Raw genomic sequence first — 14,442 nt, forward strand, 5'->3', positions numbered from 1 at the left:
TGGGGGGCTTGGGCTTGGGGAAGGGTTCAGGGGCTAATTCCAGCTAGGGGAGCTCAAAAGTCACTCCCGATGGAGCTCAGGGATCTGTACATGGTGCCAGAGATTGAACTGGGGTCAGCCACCTGCAAAGTGAATGTCTTGGCCCTTGTACTAGCTCTCTGACTCACAAAGTTGTTACTGTTTGGGTGTTATGGGGTAATGTGGGAGGTGGGGGGGCAGGGAGCAAGCTGGGGTCTCTGGCATGCAGAACATGTGCTCCAACCCACGGAGCTCTCTGTCTCTCTGGCCCTTCATTCCACCCTTCAGACCCAGACATTTTAAATGGGGTCTACATGTCCGAAGCCTTGAACCCTGTTTTTGTGGAAAACTTCCAGAGAGACCCAACACTGACGTGGCAATATTTCGGCAGCTCAACGGGATTCTTCAGAATCTATCCTGGTAAGGAGGTTTGGTCTCATCTCACTGGGCCTCTAGGCTTCTGCTCTGTGAGGAAGGCAGCTGACCTCTGACCGGGGAACTCAAAGCCCCAGGGAATGTGGCTGTTCCTCCCATGCAAAAGCTGCACATGTTGGCATTCCCCCCAACAAGCAAGGTGCATTTTTGATGAATGGCCGTTGAGTGAGTAAAACCCTCAAGCACCAGCCCCCCAAATGCCCACATTGAACTGGACTATGAAAAGTCCTGTGGAAGGGGCATGTACTCCATGGCTTGGAGGCCAGCCTCACACTCTAGGGGTAAAGGCAGCTCAGATAGAGAAGGGAGCACCAAATAAAGGGTGTTGGGAAGATCCGCCCAGGATGGGAGACGCATGCTGAAAGTAGACTATGGACCGAACATGATGGCCACTCAATTCCTCTTTTGCAAACCACAGCACCCAAAAGGAGAAAGAGACCAAAAGGGAATGCCCTGCCACAGAGGCAGGGTGGGGTGGGGGGATGGGGGTGGGAGCAATACTGGGATCCATGGTGGTGGAAAATGGGCACTGGTGGAGGGATGGGTGTTTGATCATTGTACAACTGAAACCCAAGCACAAAAAGTTTTAAGTCTACAACTGTACCTCATGGTGTTTCGCTAATAAAAATTTTTAAAAAAGAGAAAAGTCCTGTGGAAGATGCAGAGGAGGGCAAAGCAGTTCTTGATTTTAAGAACTTTATATCGAAGTGGGAGAAAGAAGGCATACTCACTTGGAATATTCAACAGTGGAGGACCCTGGAGATGGGCTGCTTGTCTGAGACCCAGACTTAGCGGGTGGGGCACTTGCCTTGCATGCGGCTGAGCAGGCTTCAATCTCTAGCACCACAAATGTCCCCACAGTTTACTCCAATCCACTTTAAGCTCTAGAAAGTTTCTAAATGGTCATCTTATTTTGAGACCAGAACCAGAGTAATCCTAAAGAAGTCCCTCTCTGTCCTTCAGCTAGAAAAGCCAAGCCGGCTTGGAGGCTCTGTTCCACCCCTGATTTCCTGGTACTTTAGGTAGGGTTCTGGCTGTAAGATGAAACCAGCCCTCATCTGTGTGCTCTGGTTGGCCAGTGTCCCTCCATCAGGGGGACCTCGCATCTCACCTACTGACTCAGTTCACAGATGTCATAGGATGGTCCCCTGTCCCCCCCACACACACACCCTAGGTGCACTCAGCTCCCAGAGTAGCCATGAGGTGGTGCTCGAAGCGTCCTCTGTTCCCTTAGGCATCAAATGGACGCCAGATGAAAATGGAGTTGTTACCTTCGACTGCCGGAACCGTGGCTGGTAAGCGCTCCTGGGGAGAACTCGAGGTGTCGGCGTTTCTCTTCTAGCCCACAGGATTGTGTCATTTCTTCCAGCCCCTGCCCCCCCCACCTCCAGGAGCCCAGGTATGTGGAACCCCACTCCCCGCCAAGAAGGCAGCAGTGTCTTCTCCCTGCGCCCTCCGTTGCCTTGGCTCTAGGACGATTCGTTGACCTACCCGCAGCAGGCTTTCCTCCTGACCATGGTGCCGTCCCCAGGCAGCCTCTGCCAGCTCGGCTTCCCTTGGGGTTCCCGCCCTGGGCTTCACCAACAGACTCAGGGTGCAGGAGGAAGCTGGCACCTGCCCTTCCGGCGGCTGCAAGCACCATGAGAGCCCTGCCTGGTTTGAGCTCAGTTTACCACCAAGACTTGGAGCTTTTTGCTCCCGATAGGTGTGCCAGGTGGCCACATTCCCAGCCTGTTGCTTCAGAACAGTGCTCAGTCGTCTTGCATAGCTGGAGTTTGAATACATTGTTCAACTGTATTGAGACTGCATTCTCGTTCAGAGAATTCGAAGAGAAGATCAGAGAGAGAGCACATAGGACAAAGCACTGGCCATGTATGTGGCCAATCCTGGTTCAATCGCTAGGATTGTGTAGGGTCCCCTGAGCACTGTTAGGAGACATCCCTGAGCAGAAAGCCAGGTGTGATCCCTGATCACTGCCTGAAGAAGAAAGGCAGGGAGGGAGGACAGGAGAGAGAGAAAGAGAAAGGAGAGAGACAGAAAGATAGAAAAATAGGTGAAAGAAAGAGAAGGAGAAAGAGAAAAAGAAGGAAAGAAGGGAGGAAGGGAAGGAAGGAGGTAGGGAGGAAAGAAGAAAAGAAAGGAAGAAAGAAAGGAAGAAGAAAGAAAGAAAGAAAGAAAGAAAGAAAGAAAGAAAGGAAGGAAGGAGGGAGGAAGGAGGACAGAAGGAAGGAAGGAAGGAAGGAAGGAAGGAAGGAAGGAAGGAAGGAAGGAAAGGAGGGAGGAAGGAAGGAAGGGAGGAAGGAAGGAAGGAAGGAAGGAAAGAAAGAAGGAAGGAGGGAGGGAGAGAAGGAGGGAAGGAAGAAAAGAGGGAAGGAGGGAGGGAGGGAGGGAGAAAGAAAGAAAGAAAGAAAGAAAGAAAGAAAGAAAGAAAGAAAGAAAGAAAGTTAATTTGGTAGAAATAACTGAAGACCATCACATCACACGGTCACACGGATGTCCTGGCTTCTGTTTCACCTCATAGGCCTGTGTCTTTCTTCCTGCTAAAGGTATATCCAGGCCGCTACCTCCCCCAAGGACATTGTGATTCTGGTGGACACGAGTGGCAGTATGAAGGGGCTCCGAATGGCTATTGCCAAGCATACCATCACCACCATCTTGGACACGCTGGGAGAGAATGACTTTGTTAACATCATTGCGGTCAGTGGCTGGTGGAGGAGGTTGCTCGCCTGTCCAGGAGCCTGTGCAGGGCGGGGAGACGGCCCTGGCCCACACTCGGGTGCTAGTTATACTGAAAATCACGAGTTGCTTAATCCTGTGGGATGATTCTCTCATTTAAAGCTGGGACTCCTAACTTAGGACCAAAGGTGATTTTCTATGAGATAGTCAGAGGTGTGCCCATTTTCCCGAATTCATATAGTGCATCTATTTCTCAGACGAGTGCAGGATAGAATCAAGAGTAGGAGCCATGATACACCCCATGTGGCCCCAATCAGTGCTTGGCCTGCAACCAGCCCTGTTTGATCTCTGTGCTGTAGCATGAGTCCAAGGCAGCAACTCTCCCCTTCCTGTCTCCTACCACATCCAGATACAATGGGAGAAGGGGGCGAATAGTTTGAGGGGCCAAGAAAGGGATCAGCAGACAAGGGCCCTGCCTCCATACCAATGCTGCCATTGGAGATTTGTACCTCCGTGAGCCCCCAGGTAGGGGACGAGGGGAGAACAGAAGCAGAAAGAAAGGGAGAGTGATTAAAAATGTGCTGGCCCAGAAAGTCAAAGCCACAAGTCAAGACCCCCATGCCGTCACATGTACTGAGGAGTGGTCGGAGCAGCCCCTGAGAAAGGGTTTGGAAGATGGCTCAGGGTCTTGGGGAGAGCCCAGGGAATGCGAGGAAGGAAGGAAGGAAGGAAGGAAGGAAGGAAGGAAGGAAGGAAGGAAGGGAGGGAGGAAGAGGCTATGATCATTCATTGATTACTGTTCACAGTGAAAAAACTGCAATATATGCAGGAATCAAAGGAGAGAGCAGTCTAATCTGCACGCAGAGAGCAGGGAGGTGTCTGCAGAGAGAAGTTTGGGGTCCCCAGCAAAGGGGTTTTCCTCACTTAGGGACAAAGACAAGGAACCCTCAGTGACTTCAGGGTTCAGTTCAGCCATCCAAGCCCATGGCCAGGGGCCAGGATTTAAAGGCAGATTTCTAGAGAGAAGGCCTTGCTGTTGTTCTCTCTACTGACACACCACGCATAGGTATTCCAGGGTCTCACAGGCGTCTGGGTGACCCCGCCCCAGCCATCCTGGTTGTTGTCTGAGCGTTAGCATAGGCCCCTGTCTTTAAAACAGGCCTGTCTGTTCCCACCCTTGCAGTACAACGATTACATCTACTACATCGAGCCCTGTTTCAAAGGCATCCTCGTACAGGCCGATCGAGACAACCGGGAGGTAAGCGTGCCCTTGGCGGTGCCTCGGAGCCTGCTCAGGGTGCAGCCAACTGTGGGCAGTGGGTTGGGGAGGGGCCCCGGAGGCCCTTTGCGAAGCAGCTCCCATGACGCGCAAGGAGAGGGGGATGGCGCAGTGCACTGACCATATGGGATGCTGGGAATCTGAACCCAGGTCAGCCGCATGCAAGGCAAATACCCTGCCCGCTGTGCTATCGCTCCAGCCCCTTACCCATGTTTTTTGTTTGTTTGTTTAAGGGTAAATTTTTATGTTGCAGACCTGTCTTCTGGGCCTGTCCACGTGGGCCTCAGGGTTTAGCCACTGCTTGCATCCAGCCTCCTTGCTCCCTGGAGCCCTGGAGATGTCCGTGATTTCTCCTGCAAAATGCTCTACTGAGTGAGGACGGTGACAAATTCACCATACCTCAGCTTAAAGTGGGGGTGTTCGAGAAACATCTATTCTAGGGGGCCGGGCACAAAAGTGGCAGCATCCTAGCGATAGAGCCCATGCTCGCATGCCTCCAGACAGACGACGCCAAAGAGCCTCCGAAGTGAAGAAGGAGGGGCTGGAGTGATAGCACAGAGGGTAGGGCGTTTGCCTTGCACATGACTGACCCGCGTTCAATTCCCTTGCACTAGGCCGGACTGGGTTCAAACCCCAGCATCCCATATGGTCCCCCGAGCAGCACCAGGAGTAATTCCTGAGTGCAGAGCCAGGAGGAACCCCAGTACATCGCCGGGTGTGGCCCAAAAAGCAAAATCATCATCATCATCATCATCATCATCGTCATCACACACACACTATCACACTGTCCTTCTGTTCATGTATTTGCTCAAGCGGGCCCGTAATGTCTCCTTGTGAGACTTGTTGTTACTGTGTCTGGCATATCGAATACGTCACGGGTAGCTTGCCAGGCTTTGCCGTGAGGGCGAGATATTCTCAGTAGCTTGCCGGGCTCTCCGAGGCGGGCGGAGGAATCAAACCCAGCTTGGCCAGGGTGGTTGCGCGCAAGGCAAACGCCCTACCGCTGTGCTATCGCTCCAGCCCGATAATGATAATCTATAAGCACTGTGACATGATAGCACTGTCCTCCAGTTGTTCATCGATTTAATAATAATGACAATAATAAAACAAAGTGAAGAAGGATGATGAGGAGCCAGGGCTTCACGCACCCTCCAACATGCCTCTCGTTCCTCGCCCCCAACAGCATTTCAAACAGCTGGTGGGCAGGCTGATGGTGAAAGGTGTGGGCATCGTGAATCGCGCCCTGAGTGAGGCCTTCAAGATCCTGAAGCAGGTACCAGAGCTGATGAAAATGGGGCTCAGTGGCAGGGGCAGGGGCAGTGCTCAGAGACCAGCGGAGGTGCAGGCCTTGATGCAGTGCTCCCCGCTCCTTTCCCACACAGTTCCAGGAGGAGCAGCAGGGAAGTCTGTGCAACCAGGCTGTGATGCTGATCACCGACGGGGCAGTGGAGGACTATGAGAGCGTGCTGGAGGAGTATAACTGGCCTGAGCGCAAGGTCTGGGGTCGGGCAGGGGCCGGGCAGGGGCCGGGCAGGGGCCGGGCTCTCCCTCTGCAGAGGTGGGGCAAGGCCAGGGCCTTAGAATCCAGGCCTGGGGGCCAGAGTGATAGCACACCAAAGAGGGGATTTGCCTTGCACGTGGCCATCACAGGTTCGATCCCCGGAATCCCATAGGGTCCCGCAAGCAACGCTAGGAGTAATTCCTGAGTGCAGACTCAGGATTAACCCCAAAGTATTGCCAGGTGTGGACATAAAAAGCTAAAAAAAGGAAAAAGGAATCCAGGCCTGGCACTGGAACCAAAGTACTGTTCGTAAGGCACTTGCCTAGCATGCAGTCGACGAGGTTCGATTCTTGGCGCGCCATCTGGTTCCCCCTGAACCCTGAACATAGATGCAGGTTAAGCTCTGAGCACCGCCAAACGTGTCCTCTCACACATAAAATAACAACAACAACAACAACCCCGGTTGGTCCTGAGTTTACAATGCTCTGCTTGGGGGCTGGGAAGACTGAGAGAGCAGAGGGTCGGGGCAGAGGCCTTGCGGGCGTCCACCCCAGTCCCCTTCTCCACTGAGATACAAACACACAAAGACCACCTGGGTACTGGGTACTGCCATATCTAGCCCAGGGGACTGCAGTTTCGCAGTATGCTCGAGTCCTGGCATTGTTGGCCTGCTTGGTCAAGGATGGCAGAGAGTATCCCCAGGGGCACCCGGAGTCCAGCTTGGGACACACTGTCTGCTCCCAGACCTAAGGGTACCTTCGGGGCATTTCCCCATGGCTCAGGGGCAAGAGTCCCCTTGGTTCCAGTCAAACAGAACTGAGAGCTGAACACTCAGGGTCCGAGACCAGAATCAGGTTTGAAGACATGAGAATTGCCAAAATGCGGGCTCTGACCTCATCCTCCACACCTCCACAACCTCAGTGAGTCCTGCAGACCTTTCTGATCCAAAGGGGTGAACACAAGAACACCAGAGCCCCCACATTTCCCATGACACCACACAAGACCAGGAAGTCAAGCTGCTGAGTTTTTTTTTTCAATTGATTCACTGTGAAGTGCAGTTAACAAAACTTTCATGTTTAAGCTACAATCATACAGTCATCAAACACCCATCCCTTCACCAGTGCACGTTTTCCACCACCCAAATCCCCAGTATCCCCCCTCCCCCCCTTCCACACCTCCCCCTGCCTGTGTGGCAGACAATTTGCACAATACTCTCTTTCTCTACTTTAGTGACCTTCGCTATTTCGAGAGCAGACCCACCACCACTCATACCCGCCGAAAAGGCAACGCTAGACAATGTGTTTTGTATTGCTCGTTATGGAGGCAATATAATGTCACGTGGCCAGGAGAGTGGTCATGTGCTCTAGGAACTCTAAAATTTTAGTAATTAGGGTCTGAAGAGATCGCTGCAGCAAGTTGCTCAGGTCCGAGATTCCTTTGTGTGTCTCTGGATCCTGGCCGTGTGGGAGCTTAAGTCGACGGTGGCCGGATGTGGCATCATCTCAGAGTCCCATCGGGACGGAGGGGGCAGGAGAAGGGTCCACTCCTCCCCTGTCCCACGAGGCCTGGCGTCTGCCGCCACTGTCACTCGTACCTGGAGCTTGTCGCTGACTTCTAGAAAATCCCACCCTGTGTCTTGAGGCAGGTCCGAGTCTTCACCTACCTCATCGGGAGAGAAGTGACCTTCGCCGACCGCCTGAAGTGGATCGCATGCAACAACAAAGGCAAGTCTGCAGGAGCAGCCTGGCCTGGGCGCCCCAGGGTGGAGCTACACAGGGGAGCAGGGCTGGGGGACAAGGACAGTCGCTGTCTCTCCTTTGCCCCCCTTCTTTTTTTGTTTTGGTTTTAGGTGTTAATTTTTTTAAATTGAATCAGTGAGATACAAAGTACAAAGTTGTTCGTGATTGGATTTTCGTCATAAAATGTTCCAACCCCAGTCCCTTCCAGTGAACATTTCCTACCACCGATGTCCCCAGTTTCCTTCCTGACCCCCATCCCCACCTATCTATAGCAGTATGGCAGACAATTTTCTCCCCCCCACACACCCCCCCTCCCTCTCCCTCTCCTTTTGGGCATTATGATTTGTAATACAGATACTGAATGCTTATCATGTATAATCCTTCACCTACTTCCAACACTCAGTTCTTGTCCAGAGTGATCCTTTCTGTTCTGGTTTCATGCTGATCCCTTTGGAAAAACAATAGCTGAAATGTAGACTGTGCTCTAAGGCTGTGTGTGCAGGCTTGAGCACCTCCAGGGACTCAAAGTCATTGAGGCATCTAAAATGAGACATGGAGGTTCGATCCAGTGTTGGCAGAAGAGAGATTTCAGTATAAAGCCTCATCTGGGCCACAGTAAATATCAGGACAGGGTGTAGGATGGGGAAACGAGAGTTCCCCCTCTCCCTACAAAGTTTTTGCCTCAAGTGCCCAACTCTCATTCTTGTTTGCTTTAGAGTAATGTTGCTTGGGTAAACTTGTCTGTCTCTGGCCCAAACCCAGGATCTGGGCGCCGTGCTGCTCACTTGGGCACTCCGAAGCCAACCCAAATCGACTGAGCATCTACCATGCCGCCTGCGTTGTTTCCAGGAGGCTCAGTCTCGCTGTTGCTCCTGCCTATTGGGACGAGCTGCAAATGATAATTTAACCCGAATAAAGCCACGGGGGTGGGGGGGGGTGTTCAGGGTGCAGTGGAGAAGGTGCCGTTCCCATGGGGGGGGGCTAGTATGGAAGGTTCCTGGAAGAGTGGTAGTGTATACTCAGATATGGAAAACAGTGTAGGAGTCAGCGAGTGGCTCCAGCCTGATGGATAGAAAGAAGAACAGGGTCCGAGGGCCTAAGGCAGAGGCAGCTGGGAACCAAAAGTCACTCGTCTTGGGGAGTCAGTGGCTCGTGGGGGGGGATGAGTCCAGGCTGAAATGACTTACTCTTTTCACTAGCATGTGGTGCAACAGAGACTGGCACACCCCTACTATAAACCGAGGAAGGGGGATGATCCCGGAAAGGAGGTTGTGGGAGGGGGCCTGGGGCCCATCCTGCCGCATCCAGCACCGCTAAGTCAAACAGGGTCCCCGAGGCGGAGGGGGAAAGGCAACCGGGTAAGGCGGGCTGGCAAGCCACGCTCACGCAGTGTCTTTATTAAACAAGCAACAGACTTACAGGCCTCTAGAAGGAAACATACATTGGAAAAATCTACAGGAACGTTCAGGATACCTAAGTTTGGAATGTACTGGGCTTCCAGACGTCAGTGATGTTTTTCTATAGGTTCCGTGATATTTTCCTTGGTTATATATTGACACACCTTAGCAACATGTTCTGCCACAAGAACCGGAAAAGAGCCCGCTAGAAAAACAAGAAAGTCAGGGACTGGAGGGATGGTACAGTAGGTAGGGCTTTTGCCTTGCATGCGGCCAACCTGGGTTCAATTCCCAGCATCCCATATGGTCCCCTGAGCACCACCAAGAGTAATTCCTGAGTGCACAAGCCAGGAGTAACCCCTGAGCATCGCCAGGGATGGCCCCAAAAAACAAAAGCCAATTACCCATATTTCTGTGATAAGGCATTATTTTTACATTTCTTCTACACTCTTAGTGGAAGATCAATAAGTGACACTCAAGGCGGCTGGAGCAATAGCACAGCGGGTAGGGCACTTGCCTTGCACATGGCCAACCGGGGTTCAATTCCCAGCATCCCATATGGTCCCCCGAGCACCACCAGGAGTAATTCCTGAGTGCACGAGCCAGGAGTAACCCCTGTGCACTGCTACGTGTGACCAAAAAGAAAAAAAAAACTCAGCCCTTAGAATGTGTAACCCCAAGACAATGGTTTCTATAAACCAGCCTTAGACAACACACCCCCAGGACAAGAACTTTTTAAATATTTAACCAGCACAGGCTCCCATCCACACCACCCACTCAGCCTGGGCTCCTGAAAGCAGACCCGAGAGTGAGCAGGGTCCATCGGCTGTGCCGTGGGCCTTTTCTTGACCACGGCTGTGAAGGGCATGAGAGAGGCAGACTGAGTGTGCGCAGCCAACCTGTGAGGATGCGAAGCTCACTGCTGCCGGGCAGCCCTGGAACAGTCCTGTGCAGTTCCCTGTGTTGAGGCAAGGATGGGACCTTTACTCGCCCCCTCCAGCAGCACAGCTCCCTTGGTCCCCTAGAAAGGGGGTGATTCTCCGGGACCTGTTCCTCACGGGCCTGTGTGACCTCTCCGCAGCTGGGGATGGACCCCCAGCAGGCCACAGCCACGCCAGCCTCCCCCTCCTCCAGGCTACTACACGCAGATCTCCACGCTGGCCGATGCCCAGGAGAGCGTGATGGAGTATCTGCACGTGCTCAGCCGCCCCATGGTCATCAACCATGACCACGACATCACCTGGACCGAAGCCTACATGGATAGGAAGGTGGGTGCCGACCCGCTTGCTCCCGGCTAGGGAGCCCAGGAGTAAATGGTGGTGAGTCAGGAGACACTAAAGGGATGAGGACCAACCCCCCCCCCCCCGCACCCCTTCGGCACGCTGCCCCTCTGGAACCAGACCCCCTGAGGAGAGGCTCTCATCACGGCCTCCTACAGGCTGAACCAGTCACCATCCCAGTCAGGGTTCCCTCCTTCCCACTCCTCCCCACATAGTACTATAGCAATGTCCTCCTGTTGTTCATCGATTTGCTCAAGCGGGCACCAGTAACACCTCCATTGTGAGACTTGTTGTTACTGTGTTTGGCATATCGAATATGTGATGGGGAGCCTGCCAGGCTCTGCCGTGTGGGCGAGATACTCTCGGTAGCTTGCCGGGCTCTCCAAGAGGGATGGAGGAATCGAACTCTGGTCGGCGGCCTGCAGGGCAAACGCCCTACCGCTGTGCTCTCGCTCCAGCCCCCAAGTAGCAAGGAGAAAATAATACAGCTGGGTGGTCAAGAGACTAGAGTCCCCCTTCAGCCTCCCCTCCTGGCTCTCGGAGGACAGAGAAGGTACTACGGAGCACTGGGCACAGATGGGAGGTTGTCAGAGAAGATGTTCTGGGGGACTCAGGGAAGGGAATCAAATCAGATACCACACACAGCCTCCTGCTTCAGGGATGAGGCCGAGGTTAAGAGACACCTGGAATTAGAGGCTTGTGTTAGAGGGTTTATTTGGGGCTGCAGTGACAGTATATTAGGAAGGGGGATTGCCTTGCAAGAATCAAACCCAGTTTTGATCCCTGGCACCCCAGATGGGATACAGAGCAAGGAGTTATTCCTGAGCAGTGTGGAGAAAGAGAAGGAAGGAAGGGAGGGAGGGAGGGAGGGAGGGAGGGTGGGAGGGTGGGAAGAACGAGGGAATGAGGGAGGGAGGGAAGGAAGGGAGGGAAGGAAGGAAGGAAGGAAGGAAGGAAGGAAGGAAGGAAGGAAGGAAGGAAGGAAGGAGGGAAGGAGGGAAGGAGGGAAGGAAGGAGGGAAGGAAGAGAGGGAGGGAGGGAGGGAGGGAGGGAGGGTGGGAGGGTGGGAAGAAGGAGGGAATGAGGGAGGGAGGGAAGGAAGGGAGGGAAGGAAGGAAGGAGGGAAGGAAGGAGGGAAGGAGGGAAGGAAGGAGGGAAGGAAGAGAGGGAGGGAGGAGGGAGGGAAGGAGGGAGGGAGGGAGGAAGGAAGGGAATGAGGGAGGGAGGGTGGAAGGGAGGGAAGGAGGGAGGGAGGGAGGGAGGGAGGGAGGGAGGGAGGGAGGGAGGGTGGAAGGTGGCAGCCAAAGTCAACTCGGAACTTCCTGTTCCATCAGTGTCCCGGGCCATACTCTGTCCAAGTGATCATTCTGGCCAAAGGACCATGACACTCTAGCAACCGAACCATTGACGTCATAGCCTTCACTTTCACACCCGCCACTGGAAGGCCGGATGAGGAAAGGAGAGGCTAATCACCTTCAGTCTCTGGGGAGGGCTCCTCTGTCCAGGCTCGGCTGCCACCTCACTGATCCTGACAGGGGCAAATTTCCAAGGCACCACACATACCATAGTCATGGTTGGTCGTCTGTTAGGGTGAGCGGGGTGCACTTGTGGAAGACCTCCTAGGTGGAGGAAGGGGTAGCAACCACCATGAGGTGGTTGGGGCGGGGGGGTTCTCTCAGGAGGGAGATGGAGGACCTGTCTCTGGCCTGACTTGGGAAGTGTTTGGGGGTCTAACTTGGAGTGTATGTGAGGGTTGACTCCAGGACTGGCCGCAGCTGCCTCGGTCTGCCTCAAGGCATGTTGATTTGCTCTGTTTGGGGTCACATTCCACTGTGCTCAGGACTTACTCCTGGCTCTGCGCTCAGTAATCACTCTTGGTGGTCTCGGGACCCTATGGTTGCTGAGGATCAAACCTGGGTTGGTCGTGTGCAAGGCAAGTGCCCTCCCCACTGTACTATAACTCGGTCCACTGCCTCAAGCTCCAGCTCCTCGTCCATACCCTCAGGTGACCTGATCGTCTGTAGCACTGTCCTGCTCTCCTAACGAGACTGGACAGGTACAGAGCAGGGATTCCTGAAGCACTCTTGACATGCTCTAGCCCACCTCTCTGGCCCACCATTCCTTCCAGCTCTCCTTTGGTAGGAAAGCTGCATTCAGGATCTCCTCCTCCCCCCACCCCCAAGTAGTTGATGCTGGTGGCTAAGGGTTTCACACTGTGGATGGGTTCTGAGGCTTCTGTCCTCTGCGTTTGCTCCCTGACAGCTCTCCACCTCACAGGCACAGAGTCCTATGCTTCTCACCACCGTGGCCATGCCTGTCTTCAGCAAAAAGAACGAAACGGTGAGTGGCCACCGTCCAAGCCCAAGACACTGTGACAGGGCTTGGAACCAGGGTTACCGGCTGGTAACTATAGGTCAATGGTTTGCTTTTTTTTTTTTTTTTTGCTTTTTGGGCCACACCCAGTGATGCTCAGGGGTTACTTCTGGTTCTGCACTCAGGAACTACTCCTGGTGCTCAGGGGGCCATATGGCATGCCAGGGATCGAACCAGGGTCAGCAGTGTGCAAGGCAAACGACCTACCCGCTGTACTATCTCTCCGGCTCCTGGCTTGCTTTCTTAACCTTTTCCCCCTTCCTTTGCCTTGCCTTGCTCATCCTTTCTCTCTCATCCCCTTCCCTCCCCTTCCTTTCTCTTCCCTTCCCAAGGGACATGAATGGAACCCAAAGCGTGGTTTGTGCTCTACCATTGAACATCATCCCCAGGCCCCGACCAATGTTCTTGACCAGGCTGGGAACTGAAGCCACTTAGGGAAGGCAGATCCTGGGCTCTGTGCTCATCTCATTGTATCACAGTCTCTTGGTTAGGAGGGACCAGCACGGGGTAAGAACCTACCTATGAGTGGAATGGTAGGGATTGAGTCCAGACTTCTGACAGTTCCCCCAGTGAGCTGTTCAGACAGCTTGGGGTAGCTTAGGGTAGCTGCTCACTGCTCTGTTCTTGTGACCACAGCCCTGGGGATACCGTGGAGTTGAAGAATCCACCCGACAGACTTCCCAAAGGACTATACTTAACCTACCTGGAGGGACTCCAACTGCCTCTGGAGAGGGAAATTCTAGAACCTTCAATCCTCAATCTCACCAGCAAGTTCTTGTGTGTTCAGTACATCCATGGATTAGGTTCCCTGAGATCAGATACTTTATTCTCTGCTGTGAAGATTAATATTCCACTCAACTTTGTATTTCATGTAAACATTTCAACTTAACTATTAATACTGGACATTCATCTTCACAACAATGGAGATCACTCCTGAGGGCTCTTCTGGGTTTTTATTCTAGGAGATAGACTAGAATCTAACTGTTCAGCAGAGATTGTCTAGGAAGGCCTGGATGATTTTCTCCTCCTGGCTCTGGACAACTTTCCAGACACAGCAGAAGCCGGCTCTGCCCTGACCCTGGTGCTTTTTCTCCCCAGCGATCCCACGGCATCCTCCTGGGTGTGGTGGGCTCTGACGTGGCCCTGCGGGAGCTGATGAAGCTGGCGCCCCGCTACAAGGTGAGCCCGGCCGGGTCCTAAGTGGGGATCGCAGATACTCCAAGTCCTGGGGGGGTCCGCTGCTCTATTCCTGCACCAACAGCCTTGGTGTTGGGTAGAACAGGCCGCCTGCCAACTTTCCAGATGAACTATACTTAACCTAGTTGTTTGGAGGGGCACTAGTGAGGGAATTTCTATCCTCCATTCGGCCAGAACCTGTCCCGCCAGAAGTAGGAGCCTCTCCAGATAGCAGTGCCATGTCCAGAGAGGAGAAGAGCCTTCCCTCCTGTCCCCAGAGAACTCTGTCACCACCAGATCTCACTTGTCTGTCCCTCGGCGAGTTTTCCCTTCCTGGTGACTCTGCTCCTCACTCCACTCTCCCTGTCAGGCAGTGGCGGGGGGAAGCAATGAGATTCTACCCCAAAGATGTGGCCGGAATAAACTGGGATGGCTGTTGTTGTGGTTGCCGTGAGTAGTCGAATGTGGCCCAGAATTCAACATTGATGCCAGAGGCATGGTGCTGGCTCTACTATATCCCTTCTTTGAAAATTTCACCCCCACGAGTTGCCAACTTTACCTATCTCCT

General features: G+C 53.4%; 1 protein-coding gene across 1 annotated transcript in view; it reads left to right on the top strand.

Annotated features, from left to right (window-relative positions):
- The window catches only part of CACNA2D4 (calcium voltage-gated channel auxiliary subunit alpha2delta 4), a 127,118-nt gene that overhangs the window by 22,711 nt on the left and 89,965 nt on the right, over positions 1-14,442 (top strand). Inside the window, exons 6-15 of the mRNA XM_056117767.1 lie at positions 307-438; positions 1,688-1,748; positions 3,000-3,150; positions 4,313-4,387; positions 5,592-5,681; positions 5,791-5,904; positions 7,555-7,633; positions 10,180-10,313; positions 12,588-12,665; positions 13,797-13,877. Coding sequence (XP_055973742.1) covers positions 307-438; positions 1,688-1,748; positions 3,000-3,150; positions 4,313-4,387; positions 5,592-5,681; positions 5,791-5,904; positions 7,555-7,633; positions 10,180-10,313; positions 12,588-12,665; positions 13,797-13,877 — 995 coding nt within the window. The remainder of the gene's footprint in view (positions 1-306; positions 439-1,687; positions 1,749-2,999; positions 3,151-4,312; positions 4,388-5,591; positions 5,682-5,790; positions 5,905-7,554; positions 7,634-10,179; positions 10,314-12,587; positions 12,666-13,796; positions 13,878-14,442) is intronic.

Source organism: Sorex fumeus, unplaced genomic scaffold (assembly GCF_029834395.1).
Source record: "Sorex fumeus unplaced genomic scaffold, SorFum_2.1 ptg000036l, whole genome shotgun sequence".
Lineage (NCBI taxonomy): Eukaryota > Metazoa > Chordata > Mammalia > Eulipotyphla > Soricidae > Sorex > Sorex fumeus.